The 21,351-nt window shown below is 39.8% G+C and overlaps 1 protein-coding gene across 2 annotated transcripts in view; it reads left to right on the top strand.

Moving 5' to 3' along the window:
* LOC122324584 (nesprin-1-like) overlaps positions 1 to 21,351 on the top strand; it is a 99,614-nt gene that overhangs the window by 65,764 nt on the left and 12,499 nt on the right. For both annotated transcript variants that reach the window (XM_043219118.1, XM_043219117.1), the window contains 40 exons: positions 274 to 417; positions 1,722 to 1,925; positions 2,982 to 3,116; positions 3,872 to 3,994; positions 4,077 to 4,238; positions 4,507 to 4,707; positions 5,145 to 5,318; positions 6,472 to 6,663; positions 7,313 to 7,444; positions 7,639 to 7,739; positions 7,869 to 8,019; positions 8,294 to 8,410; positions 8,549 to 8,707; positions 8,798 to 9,016; positions 9,103 to 9,204; positions 9,300 to 9,419; positions 9,524 to 9,724; positions 10,071 to 10,244; positions 10,348 to 10,479; positions 11,896 to 12,092; positions 12,227 to 12,359; positions 12,451 to 12,633; positions 12,727 to 12,876; positions 12,981 to 13,157; positions 13,462 to 13,617; positions 13,890 to 14,045; positions 14,144 to 14,314; positions 14,405 to 14,538; positions 14,626 to 14,809; positions 14,999 to 15,181; positions 15,840 to 15,986; positions 16,064 to 16,218; positions 16,312 to 16,459; positions 16,741 to 16,835; positions 16,914 to 17,148; positions 17,241 to 17,435; positions 19,140 to 19,265; positions 20,127 to 20,282; positions 20,804 to 20,962; positions 21,077 to 21,243. In XM_043219118.1, the coding sequence (XP_043075053.1) occupies positions 274 to 417; positions 1,722 to 1,925; positions 2,982 to 3,116; positions 3,872 to 3,994; positions 4,077 to 4,238; positions 4,507 to 4,707; positions 5,145 to 5,318; positions 6,472 to 6,663; positions 7,313 to 7,444; positions 7,639 to 7,739; positions 7,869 to 8,019; positions 8,294 to 8,410; positions 8,549 to 8,707; positions 8,798 to 9,016; positions 9,103 to 9,204; positions 9,300 to 9,419; positions 9,524 to 9,724; positions 10,071 to 10,244; positions 10,348 to 10,479; positions 11,896 to 12,092; positions 12,227 to 12,359; positions 12,451 to 12,633; positions 12,727 to 12,876; positions 12,981 to 13,157; positions 13,462 to 13,617; positions 13,890 to 14,045; positions 14,144 to 14,314; positions 14,405 to 14,538; positions 14,626 to 14,809; positions 14,999 to 15,181; positions 15,840 to 15,986; positions 16,064 to 16,218; positions 16,312 to 16,459; positions 16,741 to 16,835; positions 16,914 to 17,148; positions 17,241 to 17,435; positions 19,140 to 19,265; positions 20,127 to 20,282; positions 20,804 to 20,962; positions 21,077 to 21,243 (6,350 nt within the window). The remainder of the gene's footprint in view (positions 1 to 273; positions 418 to 1,721; positions 1,926 to 2,981; positions 3,117 to 3,871; positions 3,995 to 4,076; positions 4,239 to 4,506; positions 4,708 to 5,144; positions 5,319 to 6,471; positions 6,664 to 7,312; positions 7,445 to 7,638; positions 7,740 to 7,868; positions 8,020 to 8,293; positions 8,411 to 8,548; positions 8,708 to 8,797; positions 9,017 to 9,102; positions 9,205 to 9,299; positions 9,420 to 9,523; positions 9,725 to 10,070; positions 10,245 to 10,347; positions 10,480 to 11,895; positions 12,093 to 12,226; positions 12,360 to 12,450; positions 12,634 to 12,726; positions 12,877 to 12,980; positions 13,158 to 13,461; positions 13,618 to 13,889; positions 14,046 to 14,143; positions 14,315 to 14,404; positions 14,539 to 14,625; positions 14,810 to 14,998; positions 15,182 to 15,839; positions 15,987 to 16,063; positions 16,219 to 16,311; positions 16,460 to 16,740; positions 16,836 to 16,913; positions 17,149 to 17,240; positions 17,436 to 19,139; positions 19,266 to 20,126; positions 20,283 to 20,803; positions 20,963 to 21,076; positions 21,244 to 21,351) is intronic.

Genomic DNA, 21,351 nt, shown 5'->3' on the forward strand with positions numbered 1-21,351 from the left:
TTTTTCTCTCACTTAGGCCTTTATGCTGAAATAACAAAGTAAACAGTTCAAAAGCATTTTCACTAGTTGTTCTTTTTAACCCCATTGTAAAGGTACTGCTAACTTTAAGCTACTAACATTATAATGATAGAAAATATTGAATCCAACGTAAGTTTTTAAAATTCTCCTTCTGTTTATCTGCATGGTTTCATATAGCATGGTTATAGGATTCATCTGAGCTTAGCACTTGTGGTTTTAATGGCTCATTTAGCATCTCTCTTCACATTCCCCCAGGAGGCCATGGTGCAGTATGAGCAATACGAACAGGAAGTCAAGAACCTACAAAGACTTATTGAAGAAGCACACCGTGTTATTCAGGACCGCCCTGTTGCCACAGGAAACATACAGGAGCTTCAGACACAGATACAACATCATGAGGTGAGGAAGGACATCCTTCTATCATACTTATATATTTTCACAAATCTGGATGCTTAAGGCATAAATCTTCTATTTTAAACTCTGTTTCTTTAGATAAGCAGCGGTATATGTTATGATAATTTCTGCTTGGTTCATCAGTCAGTCAGTCTCACAATTCATTACAGGCTTGTTGACTAAGCTATCACTCATCATGCTAGTCGACTTACATTCGGCTGCAATGAGTCAGGCCATAAATTCCTAACATGCTCTCAATGGGTGTAAATGTGGTTCTTCGTTCTTTGACCTCAGCCTGTTTTGTCCTGTGTGACATCAGATTCTTTCTCTCACGCCCTTTTGCCCTGTTTCTTTACATTTGCACTTTTTTTGCCCTTGCCTTTAGGTCTACACGATTCATGAAGATGGTTTAATGCTTGAAGGATGATTAAAATAGTAATATTTCCCATTTAGTTTAAATTGTGCAGTCCTAAAGGCAAGGGCCAGTTTAAACATACAAATAAAAATAAGGCTAAACCTGTACTGAATCCAATGTCCTTGTGTTTTATCAGTAGACCTTACTTCAGTTGGGGTGGCAGCTGTGGCTTTATCACCCAGGGTTATTTTCCTCTGCAGAGCAGAGTGCTGCAGCTGCAGCTTTCTCCCACATGACCTCATTACCAGAGACTGGCCTCTTTGTGTGTTAGCAAAAGAATGACAGTTAAAGCGAGAGCACTCCGGGAGGGGGACTCCTCGGGCTGTACAAAATCTGGTTATGTGAGCCCCCTTCCTCCCCTCTCTGTCTCACGCTCGCGCCCAGTTCCTTTGTTTGTCAGGAAAACAGCTTTGGGATTGGTGGAAAGCGAGGAAGTGAGGAGAAGGAAGGAAAAGAGTAAACAGGAGGCGGGGGTAATAGCCCCTCTCACTGAGCTCATTTCCTGTTCTCGAGGTCTTTGTGTGTGTGTATGAGTGTGAGTTGGCCGGTTTGGGGGAGGGAGTGTTCTTCCTCTTTCTACTCCCCTCCCACTATCTCCTGTTGGCCGAGCTCTGTGCCAATCATGATCACCGCTGCCCGAAGGCTTGGCTTGTCGGCCTTCTCCCACAACGCTCTGATTGGCTACGAGCTCAAAATGCCTCTGACTGAGCGATTTCTCGTCTGTGCTGTTTTTTCTACTGCAAACAGACAGAGAGGGGGAATTTCTCTGCTCAGATCGCCGGTGCCGCTCTCTGCATTAACCCCTTTTTCACTCCTCGTCTATGGAACTTAATCCAGGATGCATATATGTGGACCAACCGCAGTGGAATAATAATGTAATGTGTCACTGTGACAGGAACTGGCCCTGAAGATAAAAGGATACCAGGAGCAGATCTCGGCCTTGAACTCCAAGTGTAAGATGTTGACTGTGAAAGCCAAACATGCTACCATGCTGCTGACAGTCAGCGAGGTCGATGGACTCTCAGACGGGTTAGAGGAGCTGGAGGATGAGGAGGAAGAGATGCCCAAACACCCACCAGCACACCCCTCTGTTGTCATGGTGAGTGATTTACACTTCCACATGTTAGGGCTGGGCGGGATGTGCCGGGTGCTCTTTTTTCTTTCACTGTCAGACAGCATCCCATGGGTCTCTTATTTCTCCCACAGGGTTGTATATGCCTCTCCATTGTGTATTCCTACTGTTGTTTGTTGCCGAAAGAGGAAACAGGATGAGGGTGTTAGTTGGCCTTGACTTTGTCAACATTAGTTTGTCTTTAGTTTCCCTTCGTTGCATCAGTCATGATCAGGGCCGGATTCCACATTAACCGCCAACAGTTCAGCTCCAGCTGTGTCGCTCAGTCCTTACTGACTTGCAGAGAAAGGGGTGTAGCTTTGCAGTGGTTCAGCAGTCATTGTATCTAGATCTAAATTTAGCCTAATGGTGGAGCACTACCATGGTTCAGATTACTTTAGTTTATGCAGGCAAGCACAATTCATTATTGTACGGCACGTTATTTTTTTTTACAGTGAGTCTGTGTGCGTCCTCTTCCCTGTTTCCTGAGCGGGTTCATTCCTTTATCATGACGAGTGGTCTGTGAAGGGCTTAGTCATGGCTACTCTTAACAAACGTGGTCTGTCTAATTCTATGGTGCTGCTTTGTAGGATCTTATTTCTTATATATAATGGAAATATACGCTACTGCAATTTTGGGGTCAACAAATTAAATATTTTATTTAGCAATGGTGCATTCAAGTGATCAAAAGTGACAGTAAAGACTTTTATAGCCTTACAAAAGATTCTGGTTTCAAATAAATACTGCTCTTTTGAACAATCATCAAAGAAAAATGTATCATGGTTTCTACAAAAAATATGACTGCAGACTGGATTAATGGCTGCTGAAAATTCACCTACAGGAATAGATTGGATTTTAAATTGTAAGGATATATAAAGTATAAAGTAGAAGCCCCAAACTGGAACCGTAGTGTACTTTTTCCATCACTCTAATATTCTTCCTCTGGTTTTCGTCTTCTTTTGGTGCTTTTGGGGCTCCTGTTTCACTGTTTATGCATCTTTCTTTCTCTTATTTCCTCTGACTCTTTTGCCCTTGAATGGTCAGATGACGGCAGGCCGTTGTCATACTCTCCTCTCCCCGGTCACAGAGGAGTCTGGTGAGGAGGGCACCAACAGCGAAGTCTCCTCTCCCCCCACCTGCAGATCTCCCTCACCCGGGCCTAATGCTGACACCTCTCAGGTACCCCGTGGCTCTAACCCACATCTTGCTAGCTCTGGCCAACCTTATCAAATGCCACTAATGTAATTGAGCTCAATTTAAGCTTAACCAATCACTTGCATATAGTAGCCACTGTTCATTCTTAATTCGAATGCAACTTAAGTCTGAGGGTCCCCCCCTTTCCTTTTCTGGAAATGCAGAATAAAAAAAACCTGTTAACCTGATAAAATTGAAAACTATATATATACACACACACACACACACACACATTATATTGCCAAAAGTGTTGGGTCACCCCCTTCTAATGAACATATTTGACTACTTATCCATGTGTAATATCCATAAGTACAAATCGTAATGTTAAAGCATGAAATGATATTCCAGGGAATTGTGTGCTTCTAATTTTATAGCAACAGTTTGGAAAGGACCGTTTTCTTTTCTATCTCTGATTTCATTCTGATGTCTTTTTTTTCTTTCATAATGTTCATATACACATGTAATGAGCCATAGTTGACACAGATTTGAACATGGCCTGAGGGAGTGACAAAGATGTTTTGGTTAGCATAGATTCTTTATGTGTTCAAGCATCTGGCAAACACATGGTTAAACATTTGGTATAATCATGTTACTGGGCACGAGTGCAACATCTGAAACATTCAGGCAGAAACCCACATAAGTATCACTACTGTTTTGCTGTAGTTTAAAAGGACCAGCACATTTTTGTTTATTATTTATGCGTGCATGTACACACTCTTATGAAGTAACCTCTCTTGTAGGGTTCAGGGCGAGCTCCTTTAAGCAGAGCTCCACTACAGGAGCTTTATGACCCCTCCATGGAGTCAGCTGCCTCAGCTAACCTGGATGACCTACAGCGCTCATGGGAGACTTTAAAGAATGTGGTAAATATCCATAGATGCTTCTTGCCTTACAAAATCTAAATCCCCTCTAATGTTGGTTAACATACAGTATATTACTTTACAGATCAGTGAGAAGCAGAAGAGCCTATATGAAGCTCTGGAGAGGCAGCAGCACTATCAGGAAACTCTGCAATCTGTCTCCACAAAGATGGAGTCTATTGAGACTGCACTAAATGAAGGCCTGGAGCCAAGCAAGAGTCCTGAGAGCCAGATGGCCGCCCACCAGGTGAGAGAGACAGAGGATCAGATGAAGCAACTAAAACTAGATCACATAAAAACTCAAGCCTACAGCTGGACTAACGATACGAGCCAGGGGACAGGGTTACCCTCTAGATTACCAACTTCTCCTGTGTCTATAAACTAATCTCTTACCTAGAAGTATCTACCTTTCTACTATTCTATTCTATTCTATTCTACTGTTTCTACTGTTTACCACTAGAACAAATCAACTTTCTAATAGACCTGATTAAAAAAAAATAATGGTTGTTCCTCAGGCTTTGATGGATGAGATCCTGATGCTCCAGGATGAGATCAATGCATTGCAGGCCTGCTTCTCCCAAGAGCTACAGTTGGATGAGGACAGTTTGGAGGCAGATGCCGGAGACCAGCTGGCCCTGCAGTCAACCCTCACTGTGCTTGGAGAGCGCATGGCCACCATCCACATGAAGGCCTCCGGAAAACGCCAACTTTTGGAAGTGAGCAGGAATAACAGCATGCAGAAAAACGACTGATAAATAGAAACAAAAAAAAAGATTTTGGCATGCTGTTTTGATTATTTTATGTACTGTTGTTTAGCAGATGTTGGGAATTTCAAATTAGTAATTGGTCCTAGTTATTATTGTAGTCTTTTGGTTTAACCATCAGGACATGTCTCTACTTAAAACCACTAATTGCTGATTATGAACCAAATGACAGACAAGCCTAAACTAATTCCCAGGAGCCATAATTAAAGAGAAAGAATAGAGGAATAACACATAACAAACTGGTGGTATCACATTTATTTTGCAATAATGGCAAAACTACAAGATTTTTCTTCACTGACCTTACCTCAAGAAGACTCAACTTATTATATACCCATATAACATATTGTACTTGATATCGACCTGATTTTGTGCAATCCTTTGTCCTGCAGGAGCGATTAAGCGAGCAGTTAGAAGAACAGAGGCAGGAACAAGCGCTGCAGCGTTATCATAGTGAGGCAGAGGAGCTTGACAACTGGCTGCTCAGTACACGTGCAACACTGAGCTCCACTCTCCAACCACATCCACAGGACATGGACATGGAGGAACAGCTGATTGACTGCCAGGTAAGAGACTAAGCCTGGGAAATATGTCAGAAAAAAAGATATAATCATGTCCATTTCAAGAAACAACTTTATCAATAAACAAATAATTAATAGAAGCAATCAGTACTTAATAAAATGCAGATTTATTTGGTTAATTTGCACTTTAGTACAGTTTATTTTATCTTAGATTACCAATTTCATTGTTTCAGAGCACTTTTATAGTTTTTTTGAAAATTGTTAGTCTTTATTGCAAATGATGAAGTATTTAAGACATGATAGATTTTCAGTGGCGTATAGACAGTCAGTTCATCGGATTGAGTCACTAGAGTGGGCCGCAAGTAAATCTGATAAGCTTTGTGGGTTTTGGTCATTGGGATTAGGGGTTTCTTCTTCCTTGCAGTCATGGGACATCCCACAGTGCATGTCTGCATTTCTTCAAGGGGATGCAGAACATACACACGTGTGTCCTTTGTGTTTTGATTGAAGGGCTGTAGGAATCAAGTTAACCTTTAACCTAAATGTTGGATTCTTTGTAAGCAGTCAGGGTGGCCCTGACCTTTAGCATACTGCTGTTAATGTTTGCTCATTCCTCATTGAATGCCACTGGCTCTCTCCACTATTAACCAGCATTCAGCTCCCACTACCCTGCAGGTCCACCACAAAATTTTACAAAATGTATATATTATTTTCTTTCCTAGTAGTATGCTAACGTCTCTGGACTTGGCTGTGTGTATTATCGTAAAGGTCTAGATGTCTAAAGACTAGGTTAAGCAGCTTAAGAAGATTATCAGTCACTGCATACATGCGTATCCTGTTTACGTATTTGTCGAATACCTTCTGTTGTGTTTTTACATGTATCCAAATACAACTTTATCTCAATGGTAAACCCATATGACGGTTTGTTGTTTGTATTTACAATGATAGCATTAAAAGAGCTTTGTTCTTTAAGATGAGAAGAGAAGGAGGATGTTTCACATGTTTCTGAAATCGGCTTAAAATAGGTTAACCAAGTCCAAACCCTGATTTTGTTCTTTCAGTGCCATTAATGTTCATTAAATATCATTAAATGTCATTTAAAAGTGTTTCATTGATAGTTAATAGCAGGTAAAATATTCATACTGCTGAATCATATCTAAGCAAAGCAATTTAGTCTTCTGATTTGTTCCTGGTCTAGAACATGTTGTTGGAGATCGAGCAGAAGGTGCTGTGTCTATCCGAGCTGTCTGTGCACAGTGAGAGTTTGCTGATGGAGGGTAAGGCCGGCACACGGGGTGATGCTGAGCAGCTCTCCCTCAAACTGCACAGCCTCAAATCCAGCCTGCTGGAGTTACAGCGAATCCTCCAAGACAAACAGACCCACATTCAGGTGAGGGATACCACTATAACTTCTCAAAGTAACATTTCTTGATAGAGAAGCTACACAAGAACTATAATTGTATAGAATTATAAGACAGGAAATGCCAAAATACTTAGTATAAGAACAATTGGAGGTCATTGATGTCAGTGCGGACATTTGCACACACACCACCAAAAACACTAAAAAGCACATCCTCGCCACAATGGCTGCTTTGTGGACAGCAGGACCGAAGAATGCCAATCGCTGTTCATTGTTGTGAAAGATGTTCCATTGCTCTCCAGCAACATCTGAAACAAAGACCTTTTACAAACTGTGGGACAAGTCTGGAATTTTTTTGCCCATTTCTTTTGAATGAGACATGTTGGTGACATGTAAAAGCCTGATGCAAGCTGATTTGTCTTCATTTACTATTGTCAGTCATGATTGACCTTTTACTAACTGAAAAGACTCCTTCTATAAAATAGCTTGACAGAACAGAAATTTCTGTTTAGTAATAATGAGCAGCATTATATAATTTGTAGATTTAATCAGGTTTTTTCCTTTTTTTTCTTTCCTTTTTTAAAGTATATTTTAGAAAATTAAAATTAATAAAAATCATTACCACAGCTACTTTGCTAAGCATTAATATATTTAACTTTCTCTTCTATCTGTTTATTAGGGCTCACTTCAGGAGCAGGAAGACATTGAATCAGACTCGTCTCTCTCTCAGAGCCCCAATATGATGGATTGGCTCAGTCAGGCACGATCCACACGCAACCAACAGCATCAAGACACAGTGCAAAGACAGAGGGTAGACAATCAAACATCTACTATTGAACAATAACACAATATTAATCAGCTTAACTAGAATAATATATGCTAATACTGATACAGTCTTCACATACTGTATCTTAAAATATAACAAAAACTTCTGTTGTTCTATGAGCTAAAAGCTACTTTGAGCTACTATGAGCTAAAAGCATAATTTCTTACATATTAATGCAGGAATTAGAGGAGCAGTTTGATGAACAGAAGAAGTTACTGCAATCTGTAGCATCTAGAGGAGAGGAGATTCTCTCACAGCGAACAACACCTAATGGAGAAAGGTAGTTACTGCACTCTTGTACATTATTAACATTTTTATATCTTTATCTTGCTAGCTGTTTTTCATTTACAAAAAAAAGATAAGGGTGTACAGCACAGACTCATGATGAGCTTCTTTCTTCATTATGTAGGTCTCCTACAGAACTTTCTGAAGGGGATGCTGGTCAGTGGCCTGAGAGCATGAGCACTAATGATCAGATGAGAGTCAGATGGGAGAACCTGAGCAAAGCCCTGAACAACAAACTGGATTTAAACACAATGGAGCAGACAGCATGTAACACGGTACGTAATCAGCTACAACACTATAACCTAGGTTTGTTTTTCGATGTTAGAGGTTTGAGGATGGCCTGTTATATCTGATCAGTACCCTCTCCTAATAAAGGGCTGCAGTGATTAAATTTTTTTGTTGGCAAACCCTAAAGAAAACAACCCCCCGGGTTAAACAAATGTTTATGATTCTTACATCTCTTGAAACCTAAAAACTTTCGCTAGAAGTAAAAAGCAAAATGTAGAACAGTATGCAAGAGCAAGATTATAATGATTATATATCTCTTAGCTATACCAGCCAGTATCCAGCCCCTGTGGAGTCTTCAGAGGAGAGCAAAGTCAGGATATCCTGTCTCCCCGAAGTCTGTTTGAAGGCTTCAGCCAAGATTTGGACGACTTGCCTCAGGTACTGCCAATGAATGTTTGTATTTACATATTCTTTAAGAACAGGATGTTAAACTGCACCAGCATTTTCATATTACTACTAGTAAATAACTAGTAAAGATATTTTCGCACATAGTCATTTATTTATGTCCTCTCACAGACAAGTGGTGCTGACAGTAAGCGTGCTCATGCTCTGAAAAGAACTCTCTACGAGGCGGTTTCATCAGCTTCCTCCTGGCTGGACAGTGCTGAAAATGAGCTTGTATCTGGCCCAATATTACTATCTGATGACTCAGAGACTCACTTAGGCCACTTAGAGGTCAGACAGTTTTTTTTTTACTAGAATCTTAAACTATTTTTAGGATAAAAAACATTGACACTCTTTGAATCTTTTCTCTGGTCTCTTTAGAGTTTAAATAAGGAGGTAAAGAATGTCAACGAAGAGGTGTGTAAATGTCAGGACATGCTTGGAAGAACAGAGCAGCTATGGGATGGAAAAAGTGGAGAAAGTGTTTTGGTGGAGAAAGTGTTAAATGGTTTGGAGGGGAGACTGAAGCTGCTGGACACAGTGCTGGAACAGAGATGTGACACCATGAAAGACAAGCTGCAAGAACTCACTCTTTTCCAGGTATGGTTCTTTCAGTCAATGTATTATTTTTTTCCTCTCTCCCTATTTATCTCACCTATGCATTTTCCACTTTGTCTTTTTCTTAGGCTGAGATGAAGCTGTTGCTTACAGCACTCAATGACTCAAAGTACCAGCTTTTGCAGAAAATGAACGCAGCTGTGGATCGGCCTGCATCTAAACAGATGGAGGTCAGACACACATTCAAAATAAAATAGATTAATTGCATGATCCCAAGTAAAAAAAAAGTTAATTTACTATGAATATGAAAATTCAATGTAAACAGATTCTAGCAGAAGCAGAGGACAGTTTGAGGGAATTTGAACAGAAAGTTTCTGAGATGAGGAGCAGAGGAGAGATTCTGCAGCCCAACCAGCTGTGCACTCAAGAGCTGCTAAAACTACAGGTACATACATCTGTCCCCTGCAGTTTGGTTTCATAACAACAATTATAGTTACTGATTTCATGTCTTTCATTTGACTCTCAACTTGATCTTGTTTTGCTTTACAGGATGCTTATGAAGAGCTGGTGGAGATGGTGGGCTCCAAGCGGAGTGGACTGAACCAGAGTTTGGTTCTAAAGGCTCAGTATGAGAGAGCTTTACAAGACCTGGTAGATCTGCTAGACACAGCTCAGGACAAAATGGCTGCTGATCAAAAGATGAAAGTGGGATCAGTGATTGAGGTTCAGATTCTCCTAGATAAACACAAGGTACAGCAGATGTTTTCTTCTTGTTGTCTGCTTAATATATGTCTGGACATTTTTGCTGTATTGCTATTATACATGTTTTTTTTATCAGATAAATTGAGCCTTAGTGAACATAAGAAACATTAAAGAAAATATTACCCACCCCAAACCATTGAATGGTAGTTTACACGCATAAACTATAGAGTTTTCCTTTTTAAGGAAAAAAGAACAAAAATACTGAAGACTTGTCTTGTTCTCAAGAAACTGAACGTAAATTCCATCAGTAACACTTACTTCATAAAATGACTGATTATATGTTTTGTACAATTTTGGTGATCATGGAATTATGTTCTCTTGTCTCTTCCTGCAGGAGTTTTTTCAGGGCCTAGAGACGCATGTTGTTCTGACACAGGCCTTCTTCAGGCAGGTCAGTGGGTTGGTGGTGCAACGAGAGGTCCAGAGCTTGGAAGAGACCGTGGCTCAGGCCCAGGCTGTACTTAAACAGGCTCACAAACGAGGAGTAGAGCTGGAGGGCATCCTGGAGGTGTGTGTGGATTTGTGTTTCTTCATTTGCATTAGAGATGCAAATTATAATCACAGAGTACAGTGCATATAAAGTGAGTAACTGTTGTGCTTGTTGGCATCAGTGGTGGAGCAGGTTGGTGGGTGACTATCAGGCCCTGTACAGACAGCTGGAGGCAGTTGAAAGCAACATCCCCAGTGTAGGCCTGGTGGAGGAGACGGAAGACAGATTGAGCGATAGAATTGCTTTGTATCAGGTACAGCTCCATCACACACAGAGAACACTGGATCAGACATGGTTACACCATAATATTCATATATCACCAACTTGATTTTACATTACAAACATAAGATATCTGTATTGCATGTTTTGCACAAAATTAGAAATAAAATTCAGAATGCCACTTGAATGACTCAATTCAGGAATGTAAAGTTAAAACAAATCAGCAAACAGGATACATAATTGTAAGGAAAAATAAACTTCATTATAGCATGATATATTATCACATTACTGTTTGTTTGATTGGTGCTGGTAAGGTTCTCTTTCAAACTATTGCTTGGTATCTCACTATGGGATGCTTATGGAACCTGTCATGCAAAATAAGAATATCCATGGAGTGCATGATGGCTTTTCATCAGTGAAGGAAACCGGTGTATTCTGGACAGGGGTTCTGCTAGGGGGCGGGTCTCCGAGAAAAGTGGTGACCATGGATGTATCCCTGATGGGATGGGGGGCTGTTTTTCAAGGCAGATCGGTAAATGGTCATTGGACGCTCCAGCTTTGCAAACTTCACATAAACATGTTGGTTAATGGCAGTTTTCTGGCACTGAAGCATTTTCACCCATTCATTGGAAGGATTTTATGTTTAAATCAGAACAGACTACATAGCGGTGGTGCCGTATATCAATCACCATGAGGGTACTTGCTCGTTGCAACTACAGTCTAGTGCACAAGCTGATTGTCTGGAACTCCACACACTTGTGGTAAAGGAGATTCAGTGGGTCCTCTCTTATCCTCTCTTATCTCATTTTATGAAAGAGGTGAAGCTTTTGAGACCATTGTCGAAGCAGCTAGTCCCGTCATAGGATTTGATCAAGGTCTTGAATGCTTTAACTCAAACCCCGTTTGAACCTCTGGAGAGTGTTGATGTTAAGGTCCTATCCTTGAAAACTCTCTTACTTCTTGCTTTAGCCTCAGCTAAACAGATGGACGAGTTATATGTCTCGTCAGTTCATCAAGTATGTCTGAATTTTAATCTGGACAACAGCAAGGTTTCTCTGCTGCCGAACCCAGCTTTTGTTCCTAAAGTCAGTGACTTGGCTTATAACTGCTCTGCTTTGGAGTTGTGTGCTTTTTACCTTCCTTCGTTTTCTTCTCCAGAGGAAAGGAAATTGCACACCTTTTGTCCAGTACAAGCTCTGTGCTATTGTGTAAACAGGACACAATCATTCAGGAAGAATTTATATATAGGTAGGGGGTGGGCTCCTTGTTGAGAGCTGTAATTGGTTTGTCAATGGGACAGACGTGTAATTGGTGTTTCCATAGTTACAATTTTTTTTTTTTAAGTATAAATGTCTGTTAAAAAAATCATCTTACTGACCACAAGGTTTCAAATTGCAGTATATTTTAGAACTGATAGAAAATCTAAAACTGTCTCACACTCTCTTAATAGCGATTAAAGGCCAGTCTCTCTGAGCGGCAGCAGCAATTATATAAGTTGTTGGAGGATGGAAAGAGGCTGCTTTTACATGTGTCCTGCTCAGAGCTGGAGACTCAGCTCACTCAGCTGGGGGACCACTGGCTCAGCACCACCACCAAGATTAATAAAGAACTGCACCGACTGGACTCCACCCTCAAACACTGGATCAGGTCTGAGATCACTTTCTCTGTGTCAGCTTCACTAAGGAAGAAATTAACTGAAGAAATGCTGTTGCGTGGTTGTGTTCATGTATGCATGTTTTTATCGCACATGTATCACATGTTCTCTTTATATTTTATTGTAGGTATCAGAGCGAGTCAGCTGAGATTAGCCAATGGCTGAGTTCAGCACTAGACCGCCTGGAGTTCTGGAGCACACAGTCTGTTACGGTACCTCAAGAGCTTGAGACCGTCAGAGACCATCTTCATGCCTTTCTGGTAAAAACAGCTATTAAATATACAGCTAAAATAGCCTTAGGTCTCAGTTGAGATCTTATAGACACACTCTTTATCGGCTCTATATTTGCAGGAGTTCTCCAAAGAGGTAGACGCCAAGTCTTCTTTGCGTGCTTCAGTTCAGAGCCAAGGGAATCAGCTTCTCCGGTTGAAGAAAGTGGACACGGCAGCTCTCAGGGCAAACTTGGCCCAGGTAGAAACGCAATGGGCTGATCTTCTTACTCGTATCCCTGTGGTGCAGGAGAAACTACACCAGGTATGATGACTGATTGCACTGCCTAATTTCAGTTAAGGAAGGGTATGCAGATAATGAGCATGCCAATTTTAACATTCTTGTTCTGATCAACAGCTGCAGATGGAGAAGCTGCCATCCCGTCATGCAATAACTGAGCTAATGAGCTGGATAACCCTCATGGAGAATATCATCCAGGAGGATCAGCAGAAGATCATGGGGGCAGTGGGATCAGAGTCTGTGCAAATGTACCTTCAGAAGTACAAGGTAGCAAAAGAATTCATCAAGATTTTTGAAACAATAACACATATTGTTAGTCATTTTGTACNATGTCTCTTTTTTTTTTTTTTTTTATTTACTCCTCTGAACAGGGTTTTCGGATTGACCTGTCCTGTAAGCAGCTGACGGTGGACTTTGTTAATCAGTCAGTTCTGCAAATCAGCAGTCAGGATGTAGAGGGGAAACGCAGTGATAAAACAGACTTTGCTGAGCGTCTTGGGGCCATGAACCGCCGATGGCAGATACTGCAGGGACTCGTTACAGAGAAGGTTAGACATAAATAAATAAAATTCTCAAATTTGCCCAGAAAACATGAAATGTCATGTTTTGTGTGAACTTGAACAGTTCATTCAGGTCCAATGCTGCAAGACATTTATCAATTTAACTTTTCACTACAATTGTTATGATAAAGTAATTTGTAATGAAAAATAATAAAAGTGAAAAAAGTAAAAAAAAGCAATAAAAAATAAAGTAATGCTAAAAAAGTGTTATTAGTAGACTAATTCTATCATGTGCCATTTACCTTAATTTTTTTATCTTATATCAAGCTGGTGTTTTTTTTGTGTTTCACAGATTCAGGTTTTAGAGGGTCTGCTTGAAAGCTGGTTAGATTATGAGAATGTGGTTCAGACCTTGAAGACCTGGTTTAGTGTACAGGAAGAGAAACTCAAAAAAAATCACAGGATTGAGGATGTTTCCTCAGCCCAGAACGCACTAAAAGACTGTCAGGTAGGTGCTGTTAAGCCCTGTTTACACCAAGCACGATAATTATAATAATAATGATATCAGCATCTATACCAGTGAATGCTACTTAATTCTAAGTGCATTCGAGTCTGCTGCTTTAAATTTTTGAGCATGTATTAGCAGGATGGATGTCTTTATTGTTATCTTTATAGTTATCTTGGTATGAACTGGCCTTAAAGATTACATTCATATTCCAGAAATTAGTTTTTTTGTTGTTTTAAAATATTGATCTGACCATTTGTGTCTTTGTTTGCTAGGAAATGGAAGTGTTAGTAAAGGAGAAAGAGAAGGATCTGGAGAAGGCTGAAGAGAAAGGATGTTTATTAATTCAGGATAAGAAAGGCGAGGCCGGCTCTGTTATAATGGACACTCTAAAAGGTCTAAACCAGTCTTGGGCCAATCTGGATCACATGGTATGTTTCACCTAATGCATCTAGTTTTGTAATCTTTACGATATTATTTGTAATTTTCACCAAAACACTAATTAAATGAGATCTATGTGTTACTGCAGATCGGGCAGCAGACGGTTTGTCTCAGGTCAGTGCTGGAACAGTGGAGTCTGTATAAACAAGCATATGAGGAGATTCAGGGCTACCTGATGGAGGGACGTTACACCATCTCTCGTCTGCGTCTTCTCACTGGGTCCCCAGAAGCTGTGCAGGTTCAAGTTGAGAACCTTGAGGTGCTAGTCTGCAGCAAAACACGAATGAGCTTTTATTAGCATTATATAGAGAAAGAACTTAAAATCACCACAGGTTTTTGTGTGTCTCAGAGTTTACAAGACGAGTTGGAGAAACAGGAGAGCAGTTTACGGAAACTGGGCTCCATAACTCATCAGCTGCTGACAGATTGTCATCCGTCAGTGAGCAATTTACTCAACACAGCACTGGGTGATGTAAATGTCAGGTGAGTTTCAAAAACCTCTAGTAACTAATAAAGACACTGATTAGTACGATGTGTTTAGAAATCATTGAACTACTGATCTGCTGTCAGGTGGAATACACTGCTGGAGCAGATCTCGGATCAGCTGAGGAGAAGTAAGAGCCTGCTGCAACTGTGGCAGCATTACAAAGCGCTTCATGCTCAGAGCAGCACTGACATCCAGAAACTAGAGGAACAGGTGGAACAGTTGCTCAAGAGCGCCACCAACAGGGGCGTAACAGAACAGGAAGTGAAGGTGTGGATTTATCAGTGCATGATGGATTTGGAATGGAAGCAACTTAAATATTTCTGTACTTTCATTATGTTAGTGACACAAACATATGTAAGCAGATGGTAATTCCGACAACTGTGTGCAGTTGCGAAAGCGATTTGCCTTGAAGCAAGGGCCACAGTATTCCTCTTTGTAAAACTGGTATTTGTGCAGGGCCTTATGACGACTGAGGGATCCGTAGAGTCTGTACTGCAGCAGCTGGATGAGTTTTCAGAGCAGCTGAGGCAACAAGTGGACCCCTCTGCCATGACAACCTTCCATACAGACCACCTGTCACTCACTCAGCGATTAGCAACAGTTGGACATACCCTCCAGAGACAGCAGTCTCTGCTAGAGGTTCAGATTATTCAGATTTTACCTTGTGCACACAGACACTTTTATACAGTTTTCACACAAAATATAGACTACCATTTAAAAGTTGGGGTAAGATTATTTGATAAATGGATCCATTATACTCACCAAGGTTGCAGTTATTTGATTTAATTAAAATACAATAAAAAACAGAAACAATGTGACCTTTTTTCTATCTTAATGTATTTTAAAATGTAGATTTTTCCTGTGATTGTAAAACTGAATTTTCACTAGCTGTCACATGATTCTTTACAAACCATTCCATACAGTATGCAGGTTTAGTGCTCAAAAAACATTTTTTTAATTATCAGCTTAATATTTTACTTGTTTTCAGGTTTCGATGATGGATATAATGTTCAAAAGAATAATGTTTATTTAAAATAGAAATCTTTTGTAACATTATAGTAAACCTTGCTGTTATTTTTGATCAGTTTAATGTTTGTTTTCTAAATAAAGTATTTATTTCAGAAATAAATAAATCTTCCAGACCCCAGACATTCAAATGGCAGTGTATATTTTCAATGAAATAATATAGTGTTTTTAAATAACATCATTTTCATAATTTTTTTTATCATTTTTACAGATGTCCGACTGTAAAGCCTCTTGAGTGTAAATGTGTTTTTGTCTTTTTCCCATCCTCAAGGCGGGTATGAAGGACTATGAGAGGTTTAGTAAGGAATTACATTCTCTGAGCCACTGGTCAGAAGAAGCTGAGAAGGTTCTGAAGGAACCAGACCCGATCGGTTCTCCAGATATGTCATCTGTGCAGGAACACATGGAAAAACTTAAGGTGAAATTAGTTTTCCTGTAAAATTATAGGGTTGTATAAACTATTCTGAACTTTTTCGTATGTATGTGTGCCTGTAGACCCAAATGTTAAAGCTGAGCAGTCTTTCTCCTGATCTGGATCGCTTGAATGAGTTGGGTTATCAACTTCCCCTCAACGATAATGAAATCAAGCGTTTGCAGAACTTAAACAGGAGCTGGTCATCTAACTCTGCTCGCACCACAGAAAGATTCAGGTATGTGTCGTTGCTGATGATCTATGGTAGATATTCAATTACTTCTCTAGAAGTGTGTAATATTCAGCTGTCTGCATCTCTGTGTATGTGCAGTAAACTGCAAGCCCTGGTATTGCAAAGACAGACCTTTTTGGAAAAGTGTGATGCTTGGATGACCTTCCTTACCCAAACAGAAGAGAAACTGGCTGCTGAGATTTCTGGAAACTACCAGAGCCTACTAGACCAACAGAGAGAGCATGAGGTACTGATAAAAAGTCTTTTTTTAGAATAACTATAACTTACCTGCAATCATTCCAACATTTTTTTTATTATTCTTATTAGGACAATTTTGTGGCCAGCATTTTTTCCTGTGTCAGTATTTAGTTTTTATTTCAAAACTCAATCCCAGTTTGTGCTGAAACCTTCATACAATGGCTATATTAAGATTTTTTCAGTTTAAAAATCATCAAAAGATGCAGCATGGAATGCATTGGGGCATAATTTACTTACTTTTTGCAACTTTTTTACTTTTTGTGTGTGTAGCTATTTCAAGCAGAGATGTTTAGCCGACAACAAATTCTGTACTCTATCATCAATGATGGACATCAGCTCTTGAATCAGGGACAAGTGGAGGACAGGTAATTTTTGTTTCCTTGTTTATTCTGATTCTTGCATTTGTACTTGTAGTGACTCTCTTTTTTTATCTCACCTAAAAGGGATGATTTTGGCTTGAAATTGGCACAGCTTAGTAACCAGTGGCAAGGTGTGGTGAGGCGGGCCCAGCAAAGACGGGGGATAATCGACAGTTTGGTTCGGCAGTGGCAGCGGTACACAGAGCTGATAGAAAAACTGCGTCATTGGCTGCAAGAAGTGTCAGTGGAATCAGAGGATCAACATCAAGGGTCAACAGTAGCACTACAGCAGATCCGTGGCATGTTAGACCAAATTCAGGTAAAGTTATAGCCATATTTACATTAAAGCAGAATTAATGGCTTCCTGCAAATAGACTAAAGTATCCTGTATGTTCCCTTCTCTTCACCCAGCTGAAGGAGCGTGTGCTCCAGAGGCAACAGGGCAGCTACATCCTCACGGTGGAGGCCGGGAGGCAGCTCCTCCTGTGGGCTGATGGCAGAGCAGAGGCCTCTCTTCACACTGAGCTCACTGATGTGCAGGAGCATTGGAGGACCATTAACATCCGTCTCGACGAGAGGAAGAAAGAACTGCTCTCTCTGCTAAGGGTGAGTAAAGAGCAAATGCGTACACTTACTGTTCGTCTGGTTGCTTATTTATTGGATTTAATAGTTTGTATCATTGATGAAGTACAAACACTACACGACTTTTGCTGTTTGGAGGAAGTTTATTATTTTCAGATTGTAGCAAATATTTGCTGGTTAATTTTGGCTGCTTATTTGCATTTGTTGGGTACTTTCCATTACATGAATGTGTTTTCCTGTATGATGGTTGGTTTTGGTGTCACATGACTATATGATTAAGTATAATAGGGTTAAATTTTAAGACCAATGATATATATTTTTGTTACTATATATCTTATTACAACAACTTGTAAGCTATGTAAAAAAAACTTTTAAAATTTCAGAAGTTTGTTGTTTGTAATTGTGTAATTAATTTAATTCTGTAAATAAACCTGTAAATAGTACCTATTTATGGTATCGTCTTATAGGGCAGTTGTGGTCTAATGGTTATTTGCACTTGTCAAGTGAAGGTTATGTGTTTAAGTATCAAGTCTGGCAGGAATTGTTGAGGATGGAGTGAATAACCAGCATGGAGTGTGTGTTCACTACTGTGTGTGTACACTTCAATGGGTTAGTTGCAAAGAACATATTCCACACTTTACTTTCACTTTATTTTCACTTTCACTAATTTAAATTAATTGTTTTTATGTTTTAAAAAATATATTCAGGCTTTTATTCTCAGTTTTATTGTTGCAGATATAGTTGTTGTTTTAGTTTAGGATTTTTATAGTACAGCATCTTTTCTAGATTTCAGCGGGCTGCGTCTATAGTTCTATAGTTCTTATATGCGTCTATTGTTCGGAATCAGATTGTTTTGTTGCTTAAATATTCTTGGTTATTTTGTTTTTAGTGAAATCAGGGATTGTTCATTAAATTGAAAGCTACTTTGCACTACAAATATCAGAAATACAGAAACATAGCTGAAGTGTTGAATAATCCAAAAACAAAAATGAAATACACAAACCAAACTTTAACAAACCTATAAATGGATCTTGTGTTTAAAGTTCTTTTCCTAAAAGAAAAGAGAGACGGTGAAGGACTTTGCATCTGACCTTACAGAGCAAATAGAGGCGAGCTAGCATAACGAGAGTGAGAGAGTGTGTGATCTGTTTTGTGTGTGCGTGTGAGGGGGATGAAAGAGAGAGAACGGGAGAAAGAGGCAGCGAGGGAGCTGAAGGCAAGAGAAGTATCTTCAGTACTGTAGGAGGCAGGACACGGAAGGGAGTCTGAGTGGTGCTGCGCTGCCAACACAGGGCAGCAGGGACAGGCAGTCATCCACTCCATTTTGACGCAGCACAACGAGGCACAACAATTTTGGATTGCAAAAGGAAAATGGCTCCTCTTTCCTTCGGCCTCCGTCTCTCTCTCTTCATCTCTCTTCCACATCCCTCGTTTTTTTTCGGATTACATGATGAAAGGTACCTCACTGCTTTATCTCTGCATGATTATCTGTCTCTCTTGTGTGTGAGGACCATGACCTTTGCTCTGCCTGTATTTAAATAAAGAAATGATTACATATGACATTCTCCATTACTTTCCTCAATAAAAATGTGATGATCTCCGAACATCTCTTTCTGAGTTTTCCTCAAGTGTTGTTATTACATTACTAGCATGTTTTCATTGAATCTTCAAGATTGCTAGGGTAAATTTTGATTTGACAGTTTGCTTTTTTTCCGGCTATGTGTGCAGGACTGGGATCAGTGTGAAAAAGGAATTGCTGCATCACACGAGAAGCTGAGGGACTTCAAGCAAAAGCTCTCTGTGCCTTTACCCGACCACCATGAGGAGCTGCACACAGAACAGATTCGCTGCAAGGTACATAAACAAAATCTGACTCATCTTGTGTCCTATGACCTTTTGGATATGTGGTGCTTCAGCAACATCTTGGTATCTTTCCTTTTGTTAGTGTTTAAGTAGTGAACACAATTTCCTGACCGGATTCGTAGTGATAAAGCAGCAGTATCTCGATAGTCCAGATAATGATTGGTTTGTGCAGTCTGCTGCTGTCAACCACTGCATTAATAATACCCTTGCATGCTTCCTGCAGAATGTGTGTGTGTGTGTGTGTGTGTGTGTGATGCCCTGACACTCTGCTGAATTTTTTATCTGTAAAGCAGAGTTGATATTGCAGAGAAGTGTGTGCAGTATAGCAGAAGGTGTGTGAAACTTACATCATCCTGCTCTGGTCTGTATGAGCTGGACTGTCAGCAAGAGTCTCTTTGACTTTGCCTGAGGGAAGGAAGTTGAGGTGCATGCTAATCATGCTAAATCATATATGTTAGTGAGGATGCTGAGCTTTGATAAGAAGTGCTTACACTGTAGAAAAAAAGCTTGACAGCTTTTTGCCATTCAAATTATAGAAGTAGGCTTTAGGACAGAATCTATTTTATTTGGAAACAAATTAATGTATTTTTTATATTATAATTAGTTTACCTTTCATTTTTAAATTTTTATATTTTTCTTTATTTCTTACTTATTTTGTTTACAAATAGTTTAGATTATTTAATTGTAACTTTTTCAACACGTTGAATTGTATGTATTTACAGTTTGAACTTAATTTTACTGTATGTCATTTTATGTATTTATATTTAATCTTACATCTTACTATCTTAACTACACATTTTACATCTTAATTTTACTCTTTTGTTTCTGTTGTGTTATGTGTATGTGTGATAGGAATTGGAGAGCAGTATTGAAGGCTGGGCTGATGATGTAGCTGGCCTGTTTATTCTGAGGGATTCTCTCTCCAGCGGCCTCAGTGCTGATGACCTCACAGTCCTACAGGAAAGACTTGTATTACTCCAGAGACAGTGGGAAGAGACCTGTCACCAGGTACACACATCAGTCTGTCCCTTTGCATTTGTTTTACACGTTCCATGCGCAGCTGTCTGCCATAAACACAAGTATTTCATGAGACTGAAGCACTGCCAACCAGCTCAGATGTGAAGGCTTTACAGTACATTACAGCTTGCAAAAAACTGCATGTTTTCATTCATCAAGTCAGATAATAAATATTTAAATTGATGTGTCTTAAAGAGAATTGATGCTGTTGTTGAACCTAAGTTCTTCTCCCTGTATGCTCTGAACAACATAGCATAAACAACTTCAATGATAATGTGCCTCCTAATTGCTGATGTCTCTTAGTAAAGAAAGAACCATGAGAAAAAAAGGAATGTGTAATGAAGTATTACCTTCGTCTGTCGGATATCTTCATTTTCTCATTTTGCTCATCACCTTTTCTGCTCATTACTTTTTGCACCTGATCTCACAGCTCGCGACGTCCTTCCTTTATTCATGCTCTGTACTCAGTGAACCAGTGTGGTGTAATTGATTATTGTCTGTCATCCCTGTAGCTGTCCCTGCGCAGGCAGCAGGTGAGCGAGAGGCTGAACGAGTGGGCAGTGTTCAATGAGAAGAACAAAGAGCTCTGTGAGTGGCTTACACAAATGGAGAGCAAGGTCTCCCAGAACGGCGACATTAGCATCGAGGAGATGATTGAGAAACTCAGGAAGGTGAAATTAACACAATCATTTTTTTATCATTATTATTTTTTTCAGTGAATGTGTGAAGAAACAATGCATCCACGTTCTCGTATTCAGCTAAACATGCAATCTTCTTGTTATCAGGACTATCAGGAAGAGATCTCAGTGGCCAAGGAGAACAAACATCAGCTGGAGCAGATGGGGGAGAGATTGGCTCAGGCCAGCCATGAAAGCAAAGCTGCAGAAATACAATACAAACTCAGCAAAGTCAATGAGCGCTGGCAGCATCTGCTTGACCTTATAGAAGCTAGGTGAGTTTTTCAAATGAAATAGCGTGATGTTTAACTGTTACAGATACAGTTGTTATGGCTTTAAGTGTCTGTTATAAAACCAAAGTCCAAAGACATAAATACATATAT

Source organism: Puntigrus tetrazona, chromosome 20 (assembly GCF_018831695.1).
Source record: "Puntigrus tetrazona isolate hp1 chromosome 20, ASM1883169v1, whole genome shotgun sequence".
In the NCBI taxonomy this organism is placed as follows: Eukaryota; Metazoa; Chordata; class Actinopteri; order Cypriniformes; family Cyprinidae; genus Puntigrus; species Puntigrus tetrazona.